This window comes from Trichosurus vulpecula, chromosome 5 (genome assembly GCF_011100635.1).
Source record: "Trichosurus vulpecula isolate mTriVul1 chromosome 5, mTriVul1.pri, whole genome shotgun sequence".
In the NCBI taxonomy this organism is placed as follows: domain Eukaryota; kingdom Metazoa; phylum Chordata; class Mammalia; order Diprotodontia; family Phalangeridae; genus Trichosurus; species Trichosurus vulpecula.
Genome location: NC_050577.1, coordinates 226,995,252 through 227,010,473, shown reverse-complemented (window position 1 = coordinate 227,010,473; position 15,222 = coordinate 226,995,252). Strand labels below are relative to the sequence as shown.

The following is a 15,222-nucleotide window of genomic DNA, read 5'->3' as shown; positions in this document are numbered from 1 at the left end:
GTGGTGGATCAGAGCTGGAGTGCAGAGGCTGCTTAGATCTGAGTCCAGTCCGGGTTGGCGGTTCTTGGCGGAGGAGGAGTGCTGGTGTGGCAGAGCTTGCTGTGTAGAAATAACTCTGAAAACAACAGTGCAGCCCCTCAAGCTTGGCACAAAATACTCTCTCCTCTACAAGCAGTCATACCCTGATGAAAAACTCAAGGGTCAAGTAGTTGACTGGGAACATGGCCAGGCAGCGAAAACGGACTCAGATTCAGACTCAGAATTTGGAATCTTTATTTGGTGACAAAGAAGACCAAGACGTACAGCAAGAAAAAGTCAACAAAGTCAAAGAACCTACATCAAAAGCCTCCAAGAAAAACATGAACTGGTCTCAGGCCATGGAAGAGCTCAAAAAGGTTTTAGAAAAGCAAGTAAGAGAAGTAGAGGAAAAAACTGGGAAGAGAAATGAGAGTGATGAGAGAAAACCACGAAATACAAGTCAATGACTTGCTAAAGGAGACCCAAAACAATACTGAAGAAAATAATACCTTAAAAAAATAGACTAACTCAAATGGCAAAAGAGCTCCAAAAAGCCAATGAGGAGAAGAATGACTTGAAAGGCAGAATTAGTCAAATGGAAAAGGGGGTCCAAAAGACCACTGAAGAAAATACTACCTTAAAAATCAGATTGGAGTAAGTGGAAGCTAGTGACTTTATGAGAAATCAAGATATTATAAAACAGAACCAAAGGAATGAAAAAATGGAAGACTGTGAACTATCTCATTGGAAAAACCACTGACCTGGAAAATAGATCCAGGAGAGATAATTTAAAAATTATTGGACTACCTGAAAGCCGTGATCAAAAAAGAGCCTAGATATCATCTTTCAAGAAATTATCAAGGAGAATTGCCCTGATATTCTAGAGCTGGAGGGTAAAATAGAAATTGAAAGAATCCACTGATCGCCTCCTGAAAGAGATCCCAAAAAGAAAACTCTTAGGAATATTGTTGCCAAATTCCAGAGCTTCCAGATCAAGGATAAAATACTGCAAGCAGCCAGAAAAAAATAATTTGAATATTGTGGAAATACAATCAGGACAACACAAGATCTAGCAGCTTCTACATTAAGGGATCAAAGGGCTTGAAATATGATATTCTGGAGGTCAATGGAGCTAGGATTAAAACCAAGAATCACCTACCCAGGAAAACTGAATATCATGCTCCAAGGCAAAATATGGACTTTCAATAAAATAGAGGATTTTCAAGCTTTCTCAGTGAAAAGACCAGAGCTAAATAAAAAATGTGACTTTCAAACACAAGAATCAAGAGAAGCATGAAAAGGTAAACAAGAAAGAGAAATCATAAGGGACTTACTAAAGTTGAATTGTTCTGTTTACATTCCTACAGGGAAAGATGACGTGTATAATTCATGAGACCTCAGTATTAGGGTAGCTAAAGGGAATGTACACACACACACATATATAGATAGACAGATAGACAGATAGATAGATAGATAGACAGACAGACAGATAGACAGAGGGCACAGGGTGAGTTAAATATGAAGGGATGATACCTAAAAAATAAAATCAAATTAAGGGATGAGAGAGAAATATATTGAGAGATGGAGAAAGGGAGAGGTAGAATGGGGTAAATTATCTCACATAAAAGTGGCAAGAAAAAGCAGTTCTGAGGGGGAATGAGTGAATCTTGCTCTCATCAATTTGACCTGAGGAGCGAATAACATACACACTGAATTGGGCATCTTACCCCTCAGGAAAGAAGGAGGAAGGAGATAAAAAGGGGGGACAATAGAAGGGAGGGCAAATAGGGGTAGGAGGTAATCAAAAGCAAACACTTTCAAAAAAGGGACAGGGTCAAGGAAGAAAACTGAATAAAGGGGAATAGGATAGGAAGGAACAAAATATAGTTAGTCTTTCACAACATGAGTACTGTGGAAGGGTTTTACATTATGATACACATGTGGCCTATGTTGAATTGCTTGCCTTCTTAGGGTGGGTGGGTGGGGAGGGAAGAGGGGAGAGAATTTGGAACTCAAAGTTTTAAAAGCAGATGTTCAAAAAAAAAGTTTTTGCATGCAACTAGGAAATAAGATATACAGGTAATGGGGCATAGAAATCTATCTTGCCCCACAAGAAAGGGGGAAGGGGATTAGGGGGGAGTGGGGTGACAGAGGGAGGGCTAAATGGGGAAGAGGCAATCAGAATATATGCCATCTTGGAGTGGGGGAAGGGTGGAAATGGGAAGAAAATTTGTAATTCAAACTCTTGTGAAAATCAATTCTGAAAACTAAAAATTTTAAATAAATAAAAAATGTTTTAAAAAATTACCTTGCACATCAAGAAAAAAAGAGTTGAATATAACTCAACTAAAATACCATATGTTTATTATTTCCTAAAACTTATTTTAATAGACTTTTTTCCTCCTCAGAGTTTTACAGTATCATAAACCAATATTTAACTTAGTGTCATCTATGTGCAAGGGACTAGTAATACAAAGAAATACATAAAACAGAGGTCTTCTCCTGACTTAGATGACCTCTGTCCTAGCACACTGAAAAAACTGGCAGATGTGATTGCTGAGGCATTATATAATATTAAAAAATCAGGGAGAAAGATGCTCCTTTGTAGAAATGGAAGGTCTATGGGTGTGGACCATTGCATGCAACATCATTTTTTTTTTTGGTTTTACTGAATTTCTTTTTCTTTTTCCTCTCAGGAAAAAGTATAAGGGATGTTATAAGGAATGGCTCTCTCAGAGAGGGTAGGAGGAGGGATATAGGTGAAATCTAAGCAATGTAAAAACAAAATATTTCAATAAAAATATTTTTTAAAAAGATCAGAAGAGGCACCACAGAACTGGAAAAGGGTGAATATTATTACAATTTCCAAAAAAGGGAAGAGAGTGGAATTTTTACTCTCAATTGAGCTTTACTGTGGTTCCTGACATAATTCTAAAGCATTATTAAAAAATCACTGATATCCTCAATGTAAACTTTGTATAACTCAAGTCTTTGTTTTCTTTAGTGCCATTTTTACCTCCTCTAGATGCACATCTGGGATGGCAATAATAGAAACCATATGTGGTGGCTCTATTGTCCTTAAGGGTGAGAATATTTGTAATAAGATTTTTGCATTTTGCTTCAAAAAAAAAAAAACAACACAGTCCTTGTCCTCAAAGAATTTACTGTCTTAGTTGGAAGTGTGACATTAACTGGCATGTTATATGAGTGGTATTAGTTATACTTTTATGCCTTCTGTGGACTTCCCTCCCATTAGGATATAAGCTCCTTGAGGGCAGGGAACGGTTTTGCCTTTCTTTGTTTCCTTAACGTAATCACTGGCATATTTGTTGTGCTGTTTCAGTTATATCCAACTCTTTGTGACCCCATTTCAGCATTTTCTTGGCATAGATACTGCAGTGTTTTGCCATTTCCTTCTCCAGTAATTTTACAGAAGGAGAAACTGAAGCAAACAGGGTTAAGTAACTTGTCCAGGGTCACACAGCTAGTAAGTGTCTGAGTCTCCCTGATTCCACTCCCAGTGCTCTATCCACTGCACCCCTAGCTGCCCCTCACTGGTACGTGGCAAGAACTGAATAATGTTTGTTGATTAAATGAGAAGGTATGAGGACCTAGATGTGCATAGTGCTGTAAAGGCTTATTCAAAATAACCAAATCAAATTAACTTTGAAAACGAAGTGAAAGGATACTTTCCAAAATTTAGGGTTTCTTTTTCCTATTAAACTGCAAAAAATCTTAAGCTCAAACAATAGGTTATGTCAAAATTTTGTCTATTGCTGTTGATTTGGTCCAAAGGATGACAGACAACATCCAGAAGAGGAGGAGTAGATGAACAAAACAGCACCTTAAAGTGTTAACTATACATTTGTTTAACTAACAACATTTATGCAATATATAATTTGAGAACGGGACAGAGAATTCACATGTTTTTCAAATATAGGACAAATCATGAGTTTGTTGAGGTTTTGTAAGTAACTCCCACACGTACATGACACAGCCCACCAAAAATTGTTCTAATGATTAGTTACCTCTGTTTTGCCTGAGTTCACTTCTCAGGTCTTCGATAATCAGTGTATTTGCTTCCATTTCTTTTGTGTACTGTTCCACTTGTTCAGTAAGCATCTTAATTTGACCATCTCTTTCTTGTATGCCCTGAAAAAAATTTGACATCAATAATTCTGTACTATGTATATACAGCTTTGTTCTCTCATCGTCAAATATAAATAATTCAGACTCTTGAATATATTCTATTTTCCTTGAGGGTTGGGGATGAAGTCTGATGTTTCTTTGGATAGCCAATGTTGCCTGCCACAACATAAGAGGCATGGTTGAGTATTTAATGAGCTAACTCATCAGTTAAGGTTTTGAAAATACCTTGATTATAGCATCTTAATTTGCTGGCTTCCTTTTAACTTTTTAACTTTTTTCATCTAGTCAAAACAAAATTAAAGTTCTCTTTCTTTCTTACCGATACCTCATTTAGTTTATGTCAATAAAAAAATAAAGTGAATTTTTCTGCCTAAGAGGTCTAACCTTGATCATAAATTACTTCACCTTCCTGTGATTCTTTGTTATGCTTGCCAAAAGAATTCATTTTTCCTCCTTTTACCACCCTTCTAAAAAAGGGGTATTTCTTTCTAGTAGAAACACTTTATTGTCCCTTTAAATACTAAGAATCTTTTGCTTTCACTTATACAACGTTTAGATAACACAAATGATGAAAATTTAACTAACTTCTACACAACTAAATTCTATTTGCAAATGAAATGTAGACTGGGTACAAACTGTTAGCTTCTTATGAAAAGGCATGATCAACCAACAGTTAAAATGCTAACAACATAATCCCACAGTAACATGGGATTAAATCTAAAAAGATATAAAAGGTTTTTACTAATCTGAAAGTTAGCAATTACACCAGACCATCCATAAATAACACATTATTATTAAAGAAATCATTAAAATACATCAAAACATGGCACTAAAAAATAACCATCAATTTTCTGAAAATATTGGGGAAAATGGAACTTCGGAGATTTTTACCTGTTGTAGAGCAATAATATTATTTTTGTCAGCATCAAGTTGGGCATTTCTAAGTTTCTCTCTCAAATTAGACAGTATTTGTTGATATTCGATAATTTCATCATCTTTAGAAGCCAAAATTCTCTGCAAAAAGAATGTAGAATTTGCTCAAATCCTTGCATGTTTTACTGTTTATCATGCAGCAATTTTACGCCTCTAAGAAATAGCACTAGTCAATCCCTTTTCTTCTATCTAACTCCCACCGGTTTGTAATTCAGTTTGTTCTTATTGTTCATTCATTTCTGTTGTGTTTAAATCTTCCTGACCCTATTTGGGGTTTTCTTGCCAAAAATAGTGGAGTGGCTTGTCATTTCCTTCTCCAGATCATTTTAAAGATGAGGAACTAAGGCAAAACTTGCCCAGAGTTACACAGCTATTAAGTATCTGAGGCCAGATTTGAACTCAAGATGAGTCTTCCTGACTTCAGGCCCAATACTCTATCCACTGTGCCATCTAACTGCCCCTAAATATATTTCCATATTTGTTGTTAAGTTGTTTTTAGTGTGTCTGACTCTTCATGACCCCAATGGCAAAGATATACTGGAGTAGTTAGCCATTTCCTTCTTGTTTTACAGACAAGGAAACTGAGGCAAAGTTAAGCAACTTGCCCAGTGTCACAGAGCTATTAAGTGTCTGAGGCCAGATTTGAATTCAGGAAGTCTTTGTGACTCTAGGCCAGCATTCTATCCACTACACTACGTAGCTGCCAATCAAACCAGTCATAATAATCTCTTCCATTTATCCTTTCTTATAACTTAGTATTGGCTTTAACTTCTGGTTTAACCAATCAATGATCAACTGATAGCTGATTCTGAAATGACAGATTTGTGTTCAGCTGTTCTCTGCGTGTTAAGATATAGTCAGTTTCTAATTTTTGTGATGTTCAGAGCTCATTATCTCCAGACTCTTCTTGAAGGAAAAATTCCTGACGATTTCTTAGTAGTCTAAGTAGTGAAAAGAGCTCTAGCCCTAGCCAGAAGCCCTGGATTCCAAACCCAGTACTGCCACTTACTATCACTTATGTGAACCTGAGATATTCACTTTTCTAAGTCTCAGTTTCTTTATCTGTAAAATGATGGCTAGATGACTTGGAAGGTCTGTTCTACTGCTCAAATGAAGATGCTACATTCCAGGATTCTTGGATCTCCAACATAAAGGCTTTCTAGGGGGTCAGAACCTACCAGAGCTGCATGGAAATGAAGGTCCCAGAATCAAGGCTATGCCATTAAGAGGCACTAGAAAAGAGTCTCCAGGAAGGATAAAACACACAAATACACATATACATACATACATACATACACACACACACACACCCCTACCTGCACCTCTATGTACATGCATATATGTGTGTACATGTACATGTTTTTATACAATTAAGTAGATGGCATAAGAATTTTTATAAAAACTGGAAAATTAAAAGAACACTGCCTAAAATGAGACATAAGGAAACTGCATAATGATTTTGAAGCACTACCTTCCATTCTTCAACCTTTGCATTCACAACAGCCATGACAGGATCATCTTCTTCATTTTTTGCTTTCAGAAGTTCTGTAAGTTCCTGTACCTAAAAATTACCAATTTGACAAGTTTTTTAAAATAATATTTTCGCAAAATGTACAAATAAACTAGAGATAATAGATTTAGATATGCTACTAATTCTTTACATTGGCACAGACTGGCTAAGTGAGTCACATAACTTCTCAGTGCACTTGGTAACTCTTAAAAGATTCCAAGTTAGAGAGAAGGTGCCAACCTGAATTTGTGAGGGAGATTCCTCACCTGGGACTTTCCTATACCAAAAAAAAAAATTAAAGGTCCAGTCCCTATCCCTGTTCATATTATCTTTGAAACAATTATGTTTCTATTCATTCTTGATTAGAAGAACATGCAATGTATTTACTTTAAAAATTAACTCAATTTCCTCTAAATAGTTTGACCAATGATTGTCTTCTGATGGTGTTCTGGTGGTTCCACTTTGTTTCTGTCCATAATTAAATGAAATTAATAAAATTTCTGGTTTCATGTAGCAATTTTCAAAAATTAACTTTATTGTTAGTGTCAAAATGACAAAGCTTTATCCATATCATTATGTGAAATACAAACTAGGTTAAAAGTAATTCTTACCTGAAGCCTGGAATGGTCCCTTTCTTTTTTTAACTGATCCATTAGAGTATCAGTTTGCTGAACAATAATTTTCATCCTATTGTATTCATCAGTCATCTTTTCCATCTCCTGTACTGATTCTTCCAAATTCTTTCTCATTTCTTGATTCTGAATTTCAATTTTCTCATTCGCTTCTGTTAAATTCTTTTAAAGATAAGAATCACAGAAAGAGTAACTGATACCATTTTGTAAACATCGTTAAGTAATTTTAAATCTTACAGTTGAATGGTATTAATAAGAAAGGGAGCTTCTGGATAATCACTGAAGAAAAGACACCTTCTCTACACAGGTCTTTAGCTTGAATGTGGATGGGCATTTACCAATTAAATGAAAGAAAAATTCAAAACCTGAGTATGGAGGCCCTACCATACACTTCCCAGTGCTGGTCTTAAGGTAAACCTAAACAAGCTATGCAAAGAGGGTAAAAGAACTACAACATTTATGGACTCATTTATTTCCTGTTTTTAAAGGGAGCATTTTAAAAATATTAACTCTGGAATCAATGCTAATTTGACAGGTTCCTCCATACCATTATGTGGGAGAAAAACTAAATAATAAACAATTAACAATTCTTACCTGAAGGTCTCAAATCACTGAAAGCTCAAGAATATAAATTCCAGATCAAATTCATTTGAAAAAATATCATTTTTTAAAGGAATATGCTTTGAAATTTACTCTTCAAAAAAAATTGTTTTACCTGAATTTCATCCAGATACTGCACAAGTTCAAAATTTTTTTTAGACAACTGTAAACGATAATCACTATCTTCTCCTCTTCTGGACATAAGTGTTTCCTTTTGTGAATCTATTTGTTTCTGATAGTCAATTATGTCTTGACGAAGCTGTTCATTCTGCATATAAACCAAAGGCCCCCCACCACAAACAATATTAAAACGACTGACAAAAAATATTATTCTCTAAATAATGGCCCCACTACTTATGTCTTTAAAAGCCCATATTTTCTAAATCCTTAAATCCTCACCTTTTTTTTCAGATGTTTGTTCTCCAAAAAAGGATGGTAAAAAGTTAACAGAAATAAAGAGATCAATAAGTGAAATCAAAGAGATCAAAAAGTGAAATAAGAAAAAAGAGAAATAAAACATTAAGTGTGCTACTCTAGATAACCAAAGAATGCAATATTATTAGTTATTAGAGAAAATAAGTAAAAGGTGATTTCCCTACTTAAAAACAGATGAGACAAACAATAAAAATAATAACTAAAACATTTTCCAAATTTGGGAGATTTTAAGTGACTGTAACTTTTTAACTGACTGGATAGAATGAGATAAATAACAATGTAAGTTTGGTCATATGTCATAAAAATTACCATACAACATTCAATTTGTAAGTAAAACTTGTCCATTTATCACTGAGAGTTGACAGCATTACTCGATATCTCTACTTCTCAACTTGTTTCTAAGTCTTTGAGAAAAGTTCACATAAAAACTAGTGAGTATGAAAAGAAGAGGTGCTTCAAATATGTTTTGAAAACAATTTGAGTTCACTGAGGTACTCGTAACTATTAATTTTGTAGAATCACCAATTTTTATATACATACATACATGTATATATACATGTATATATATATATATATATGTAAAATGTCCCATTTATTTATTTATTTATTTTTACCAACCTCTCTCCTTAATTTGCTGTTTTCATTTTCTGCCTCTTCATTACGAAGAGCCAACTGGAATGACATAAAAAGAAAAGTACTTGTAAAACGAATTAAAATTAAAAGCTAGAAACAATTTCATTATGAAAATTGTAGTAGTGAACCTTCTGAAACTGAAGTAAGATCCTCCTTTCAAAAAGTCAATTCTTATCTCATGACTTCAATTCTATCTGAACCTTTTGGTTCAGATGAACCAAAAGATGAATTTCTTGGAAAGCACTTGGGAATTAGATGAAGTGAACAAACACAAGAACCATAAATATTGGGGGGAATAATTTTTTTTTGCTAAGGAAATTAAAATTAATAGCTAGTATGATGATCAGTTTTTAGTTTAAGAACTACGGTTATCTGCTAAACCTCAAACACTTTTTACTCCCAATAAACATTAACTAGGGAAATAGTATCCCTTAAAAGGGTATTACTTTTTTCAGTGACATGGCTTTACTTGCAGTACTTACATCATATCCACTAACTGAGCAAATTGTTATGATTATAATAGCAATGAATCTTAGCTCCTCATTCTCTAGAGCCCCCACTATTCTCTCCTTTACTCCTACAATAATCCTTTATTTCCCTCTCTCTGACCAAAGACAAGATCCCAGGTGCTCAAGTCAATGTGTAGCTAGACAAACTGGAATCTACGAACTAGCTCCTAAGAGTAGAAACCTCCGGAAAGGGCAAAAATCAATAACTGCTATGGTTAATGGTATGTATCAAGGAAGCTCCATTAACACTGTCACCCACCCTGCTTTTTTTAAGCAATATGCCAGGGTTTACAAGAACTGCAAGAGAGACTGGGCTTTATACATAAACATTTCTTATGCCTACCAGAAACAGTCACGCTATATGGAATGAAGACATGACCAAAGTATGGGCATGGGGGCAGGGGGAGGGGAATTTTTTGTGATTGGTCATGTAATTTCGACTCTGCAAATGGTGAAATACAAACTGCTCTAGTAGCTACATCAATCATAGTATAGAAATGAAACACAGAAATTGAGAACACCTTAAGCAAATATAACGCTAAAAGTGAGTAAATCTTCACCATAAATAGCAAGCTGGGTAGCTAACGATCAGCGATAAAGCTAACATACCCTTTCTTCACTTACATAGCACTGTTAGGTTTGCAAAGCACTTTCCAAATATTGTCTCATTTTATCCTTATAAAATCCCTGAGAGATATTATGATCCCCATCTCACCAATGAGGAAACTGTGACAAAGAGCTTAAGTGTTTTGCTTAGCATCCCACGGCTAGTAAGGGTCTGAGGCAGCATTTCAACTCAAGTCTTCTGAATTTCAAATCTACCCATCTGTCCTATATATATTTTTATTTTTATATAATTCTCAATATGCTTAATTTTAAAAAAACAATTTTGCTAATCCTTATAATAATGTACATTTATTAACTCCATTTTAATAGATAAGGAAAGCTTCAGAAATATGAAGTGGCAACCCCTGGGTTACAGAGCTACTGCCAGAGGTAGGATTCAAACAGATCTTCCAACTCCAAGATCAGCCTTCTTTGCATAAATTCCTGTCCTTCAAGGGAAACACCATCAAAACATCCCACTTTAACACCAGGCAAAGCTGGACTTCGGAGAAATTCAGAGATCGTGAATGGAAGCCTGCTTACTTGTTCATTAACTTTTTTCTCTTTTTCCATCTCTTTTTCCAAATCCTCCAATTCTCTGTCCTTCTGCTCCAATTGTTTTTCTAGCTGGCGAATTTCATCTCGCAAAAACCGTGTATCGCGACCTCCAGCAGACTGCTGGGCCATCTTAAAACAAAATAAAAATAGATTCGTCTGAACAGAACTTCTTAGAATGAACAGCCAAATGTAATGACAAATCAGATTTTATTTAACTAATTAGTCAAAAGAACTTCAAAGTCTGTAATGACAGAGAGTAACAAAAAGATAAATTTAAGATTTTAACCTATTTCAGTGTCTATAGTTAAACTCACATTAATTTAACAGACTTCTTTAATGGAACTAAATAAAGCCTTTGCTTTAAAAGCCACCATTTTTCAAACTGTTTTATGAAACAATCCAAATTAGTTTCATGAAAAAAAGAAGTCATAATGGCGGATGAGCACATACTGCAAATCTGTATGCTTTACAAGCTGTATGTCTGAGAAATCACCTTCAAATAGAAATGAAAAATCACCAGATTAGTCAAATCAAATTACAGGGCCCAAAGAGTGATTCTCAGTGGTCTGGCATCAATCACTACAGGTGTCATAATTATATGTGCTCAGTCTGACTCACCCAACTATGTAGGTGCCAACACAATCTGTTTACAATGAAGGTTTCTGCTTCAAAAGAAACTGACTTTGCTAAATATGAACACAATGAGATTCATGAGATTTCCCAGTCAATCAAGAATAACAGGTTTCATGTTAATGATGTTATTGATTAAGATGTGACTATCATATACTGCACGGTGGACATACCTCGAGCTCATTTTCCAGTTTCATTACTTTAGTTTTTAACTGATTTTCTGTTGAAAGAAATCAGAACAAACATTTCACTTCATTGAATTTACTAAGAAATACATTTTAAAATGTGTTTCCCTGTGACCAGAAAAATACGGGTTTTTTTCAATCACATGAAGCTGATCAGATAACAGAGAAAGGGTTGCTACTATGAGTTAGAAATAGTAGGTACTCAACCACAATGCTCTGACAAATTACATATGCACATTTTCTAGCAGGTACTAGGCCAATTCTTTGTGGAGTTTGGGAAATCAATTCCTTCCTCAGTATTCAAAACCTCATTATTCATTTTAAACTTTTTTGCCAGGTACTTACCAAATTTGGCCTGTTCCTCTCCAGCTTTTTCTACTTCTTCTAAAGCTAATTCCACTTCTTGGGCTTTCATCTAAACATGATAAAAGGGATATATGATTTGTTATCCACTTTAGGGGGACTAGTTGGGACCCCCTTTGACATTTTACTCTAACTCCCATAAATGATAAGTAACTACCAAGCTGCAGAGACAATTCCTTTTTAACACTGCATACATCCACCAGGCCACCTTTTCTACTCAAACTGCTACATCTCCTACAGGTCTCAACACTCCTGGCCAGGTCACTGTAGGAGTCTCCTAACTGGTCTATCTGCCTCCTCTCATCCTGATCCAGATAAATGTACCAGGATATGTTAGTACCTTACAGCTTTTTTCTGCCTTTCTGACACCTGAGGGGATTCTACAACAAAAAATGGATCTGAGCAAAAGGGAACTAGGCAGGGTGATTAGGTTGGGGCAATGATGCTCTGTTCAAGGACCAAGCAGGCTTTTCCTAAGCTTCCTGTAGCAGTATAAATGCAACTGATGACATCCAGTAAGCACTGAAATTTTGCACGATTTTGCCTCCAAATCTCAGAGAAAGCTGAGAAACGGTTTAGAGGTACTCTCATAACAATACAAAATATTTTTGTCAGGCTCTTTACCTAAGACCTTACTACAATGAAAGTAATGAGACTCCAGAGAAGACTTATACAAGTAGGCTATATTTAAATATCTTTTTCTTTTTGCCAGGCCTGGGGCCAAGGGCCAGGGCAGGTTTCATCAGCTTTCTCTTTGGCAGGTGGCCAGAAGACTATAGCTAAGCCTCCTATACAGTGAAGCATGCCTCTACTCTCTTCTGCACACTCACATTCTCAATCAATCAACAAACATCTATTTATCACTGACTATTTGCAATGCACTATGTTCAGTGCCAAGAATTTAAATAGCAAAAATAGCCCCTAACTTTAGGGAGCTGACATTTTAATGCAAGAGAGCTTAATTAGAAAAAAGATCTATAGATAGATGGTTGATCTATCTATCTATACAGGGTAAATAGGAGGTAATTTCAGAGTGAAGGCCCCAGCAACAGGGAGCTACAGGAAAGGCCTCTTGCAGAAGGTACTATTTGAGCTGGGTCTCAAAAGCCAGGGAATACAGTAGACAGAAGTGACGGGGGAAAATATTCCAGGTATGGAGAACAGCCAGTGAAAAGACATGGAAGGAATAATAAAAATGCCAGTACTGCTGGCCTAGGTTATATGGAGGAAAGGAGAATATAAGAAAACTGGCAAGGTAGAGAGGGGCCAGGATGGGAAGTGTTTTAAAGCCAAATAGAAAATTTTAATCTTTCTCTTTTCTTTTCATCCTGTTTGGAGCTCAGAGTTGTTAAATCATGGATCACTGTATAAACTTGGCTCCTGGGAGTTAAGGACTTATAATTTAATTCTTTTCCCTTTGTAGAAATGTTTATCAGTATTTTAGGATTTGTATTAAAAATTAATTATCCATTCATAGAAGTTATTATTAGTTTATGTGAGCCAACTGTATTGCAATGGAAATTATCCTAGAAGCAATTCTCATTAAATGCCTCTGTCTTCTGAGAAGGGGGATGTGTGTGTGTGTGTGTGTGTGTGTGTGTGTGTGTGTGTGTGAGAGAGAGAGAGAGAGAGAGAGAGAGAGAGAAGCCAAAATCAACCCAAACCCCTTCCCCCAGAAGAGTTCATCACACTAGTGTATTGTTCCTATAATCCAGCCAGCCCACAGCAGTCAGATTAATCCTTCTAAAGCAGAGCTCTGAAAGACAACATAAGCCATTACATTACATGGTAATGACTTCCTAATTAAAGCCATCTGTAAATTAAGGTAATTATGCCACAATAATAACTGACATTTATATAGTATTTGAAATCTTACAACATGCTTTACAAATAGGATCTTATTTGATCCTCTCAACAACCCTGTGGGATAGGCCCTAAATATAAGCTTCTAGATGGAAATTTGCTACTTATAAAGAAAATCTGGGAGAGTCCATAGGAAATGGCAGAAAAATTACCAGACCCAGAGGACCTGGTTCTGAGTCTTAGTTCAGTATGACATTGGGCAGGTCACTGTGAATCTGTTTCCTCAACTGTAAGATGAAAAAAGAGACTAAATAGTTTCAAAAGACTCTGCTAACTCTGAATCTAATGATGATATCATTGTTTTATTCTCCTGTTCAAAAATCTCTACAAAACTCTGTCCTTATTATGGACAGACTAAAATCTAGCTAGAGGTCCAAGGTCCCCTGCAATCCAGTCTCATCCTGTCTCTGGAACCTTAGAGCCTGTTCCATTATCCAAGCTCAGTTAAGCCACATGGTGATAGCCAAATATAACAGTTCTGCTTTTAGATCAGGGCACTGAGCTCCTCCTGAACACCTTTTGTGTTCCTCCCCACTTACCTCAGTCCTACTCATCCAATAGAAGAAGCAGGGAATAGTTTATCTTTGTACACAGTACCTAGTACTACTGTATCAGGTACCTTGTACCCCAACCTAAGTCCTTCCAAGTGCTCCAGACCACAATGACTTCTCAAACACTTGTAGCCTATTGTCAATATGACGATCAGATCAAATCAGATAATATTTGTAAAAAAGCACTGAACAGTACCTGGAACACAGTATATGCTCTATAAACACTTATCTCCTTCCCTTCTCTTCCCTCTCTCCTGACCATTTGTACAGCTCTCTAGGCACTTAGGGACTACTTTATATTATTAAACCTTTTACCTCTGTTGTTTCTCTCCAGCTAGAAGGTAAATCCCCTGATGGCAACAGTATTACCTCTTTGTATCCTCAGGGTCTGGCATAGTATCTCACACTAAACAGTAATAAGTACAATGTGCTTTACAATCTACAAAGCATTTTTAATATGGTATCTTTTTTTTGTCTGACCATTCCTTCTCTACTTTGTTTAGTGGTTCCATCCTCTGCCACCTTCAACATGGGTATCCTAAATATCCCTATCCTGGCCCTGTTCACCCTATCCTATCCCTGCCCCCCCCATTCTCATTCATTCTCTCTCTCTCTCTCTCTCTCTCTCTCTCTCCCCCCCCCCACCTCCCTCCCTCTCTCTCTCCCTTTCCTTCTCTCCCTCCCTCTCCCCCCCCTTGGAGATCTCCTTCAATTCTAAGGCTCCAATGATCACTTCTCCAAAGATCACACGCAAATCACCTCTAGCAGCAACTTCTCCCCACAGCTCCAGTTCTATATTTGATCATCTACTGCCTATATTCCTAGATGCTATACTAGCACTGGAAAGCTCATTAACTTCCCCCCAAAAACCCTGTCCATCCCCCGCCCATTTTATTTCTATAGGGAGTACTACCAGTCTCCCAGGCACTGAGGCTCAACATTCTTTCACTTTGTCCTTATTTTCTTTCTTTCATTTTCCTTGGTCTTTCACCCCACACCCGACCAACTGTAAGTCCTGCTGAGTCTATCTCCACAATGTTATGTGTT

General features: G+C 36.3%; 1 protein-coding gene across 1 annotated transcript in view; it reads right to left on the bottom strand.

Annotated features, from left to right (window-relative positions):
- Positions 1-15,222, bottom strand: part of CEP290 (centrosomal protein 290) — a 108,403-nt gene that overhangs the window by 91,916 nt on the left and 1,265 nt on the right. Inside the window, exons 3-11 of the mRNA XM_036759384.1 lie at positions 11,744-11,813; positions 11,387-11,433; positions 10,569-10,712; positions 8,896-8,949; positions 7,958-8,110; positions 7,222-7,404; positions 6,572-6,661; positions 5,059-5,181; positions 4,047-4,170 (exon numbers count right to left, since the gene is read on the bottom strand). Coding sequence (XP_036615279.1) covers positions 4,047-4,170; positions 5,059-5,181; positions 6,572-6,661; positions 7,222-7,404; positions 7,958-8,110; positions 8,896-8,949; positions 10,569-10,712; positions 11,387-11,433; positions 11,744-11,813 — 988 coding nt within the window. The remainder of the gene's footprint in view (positions 1-4,046; positions 4,171-5,058; positions 5,182-6,571; positions 6,662-7,221; positions 7,405-7,957; positions 8,111-8,895; positions 8,950-10,568; positions 10,713-11,386; positions 11,434-11,743; positions 11,814-15,222) is intronic.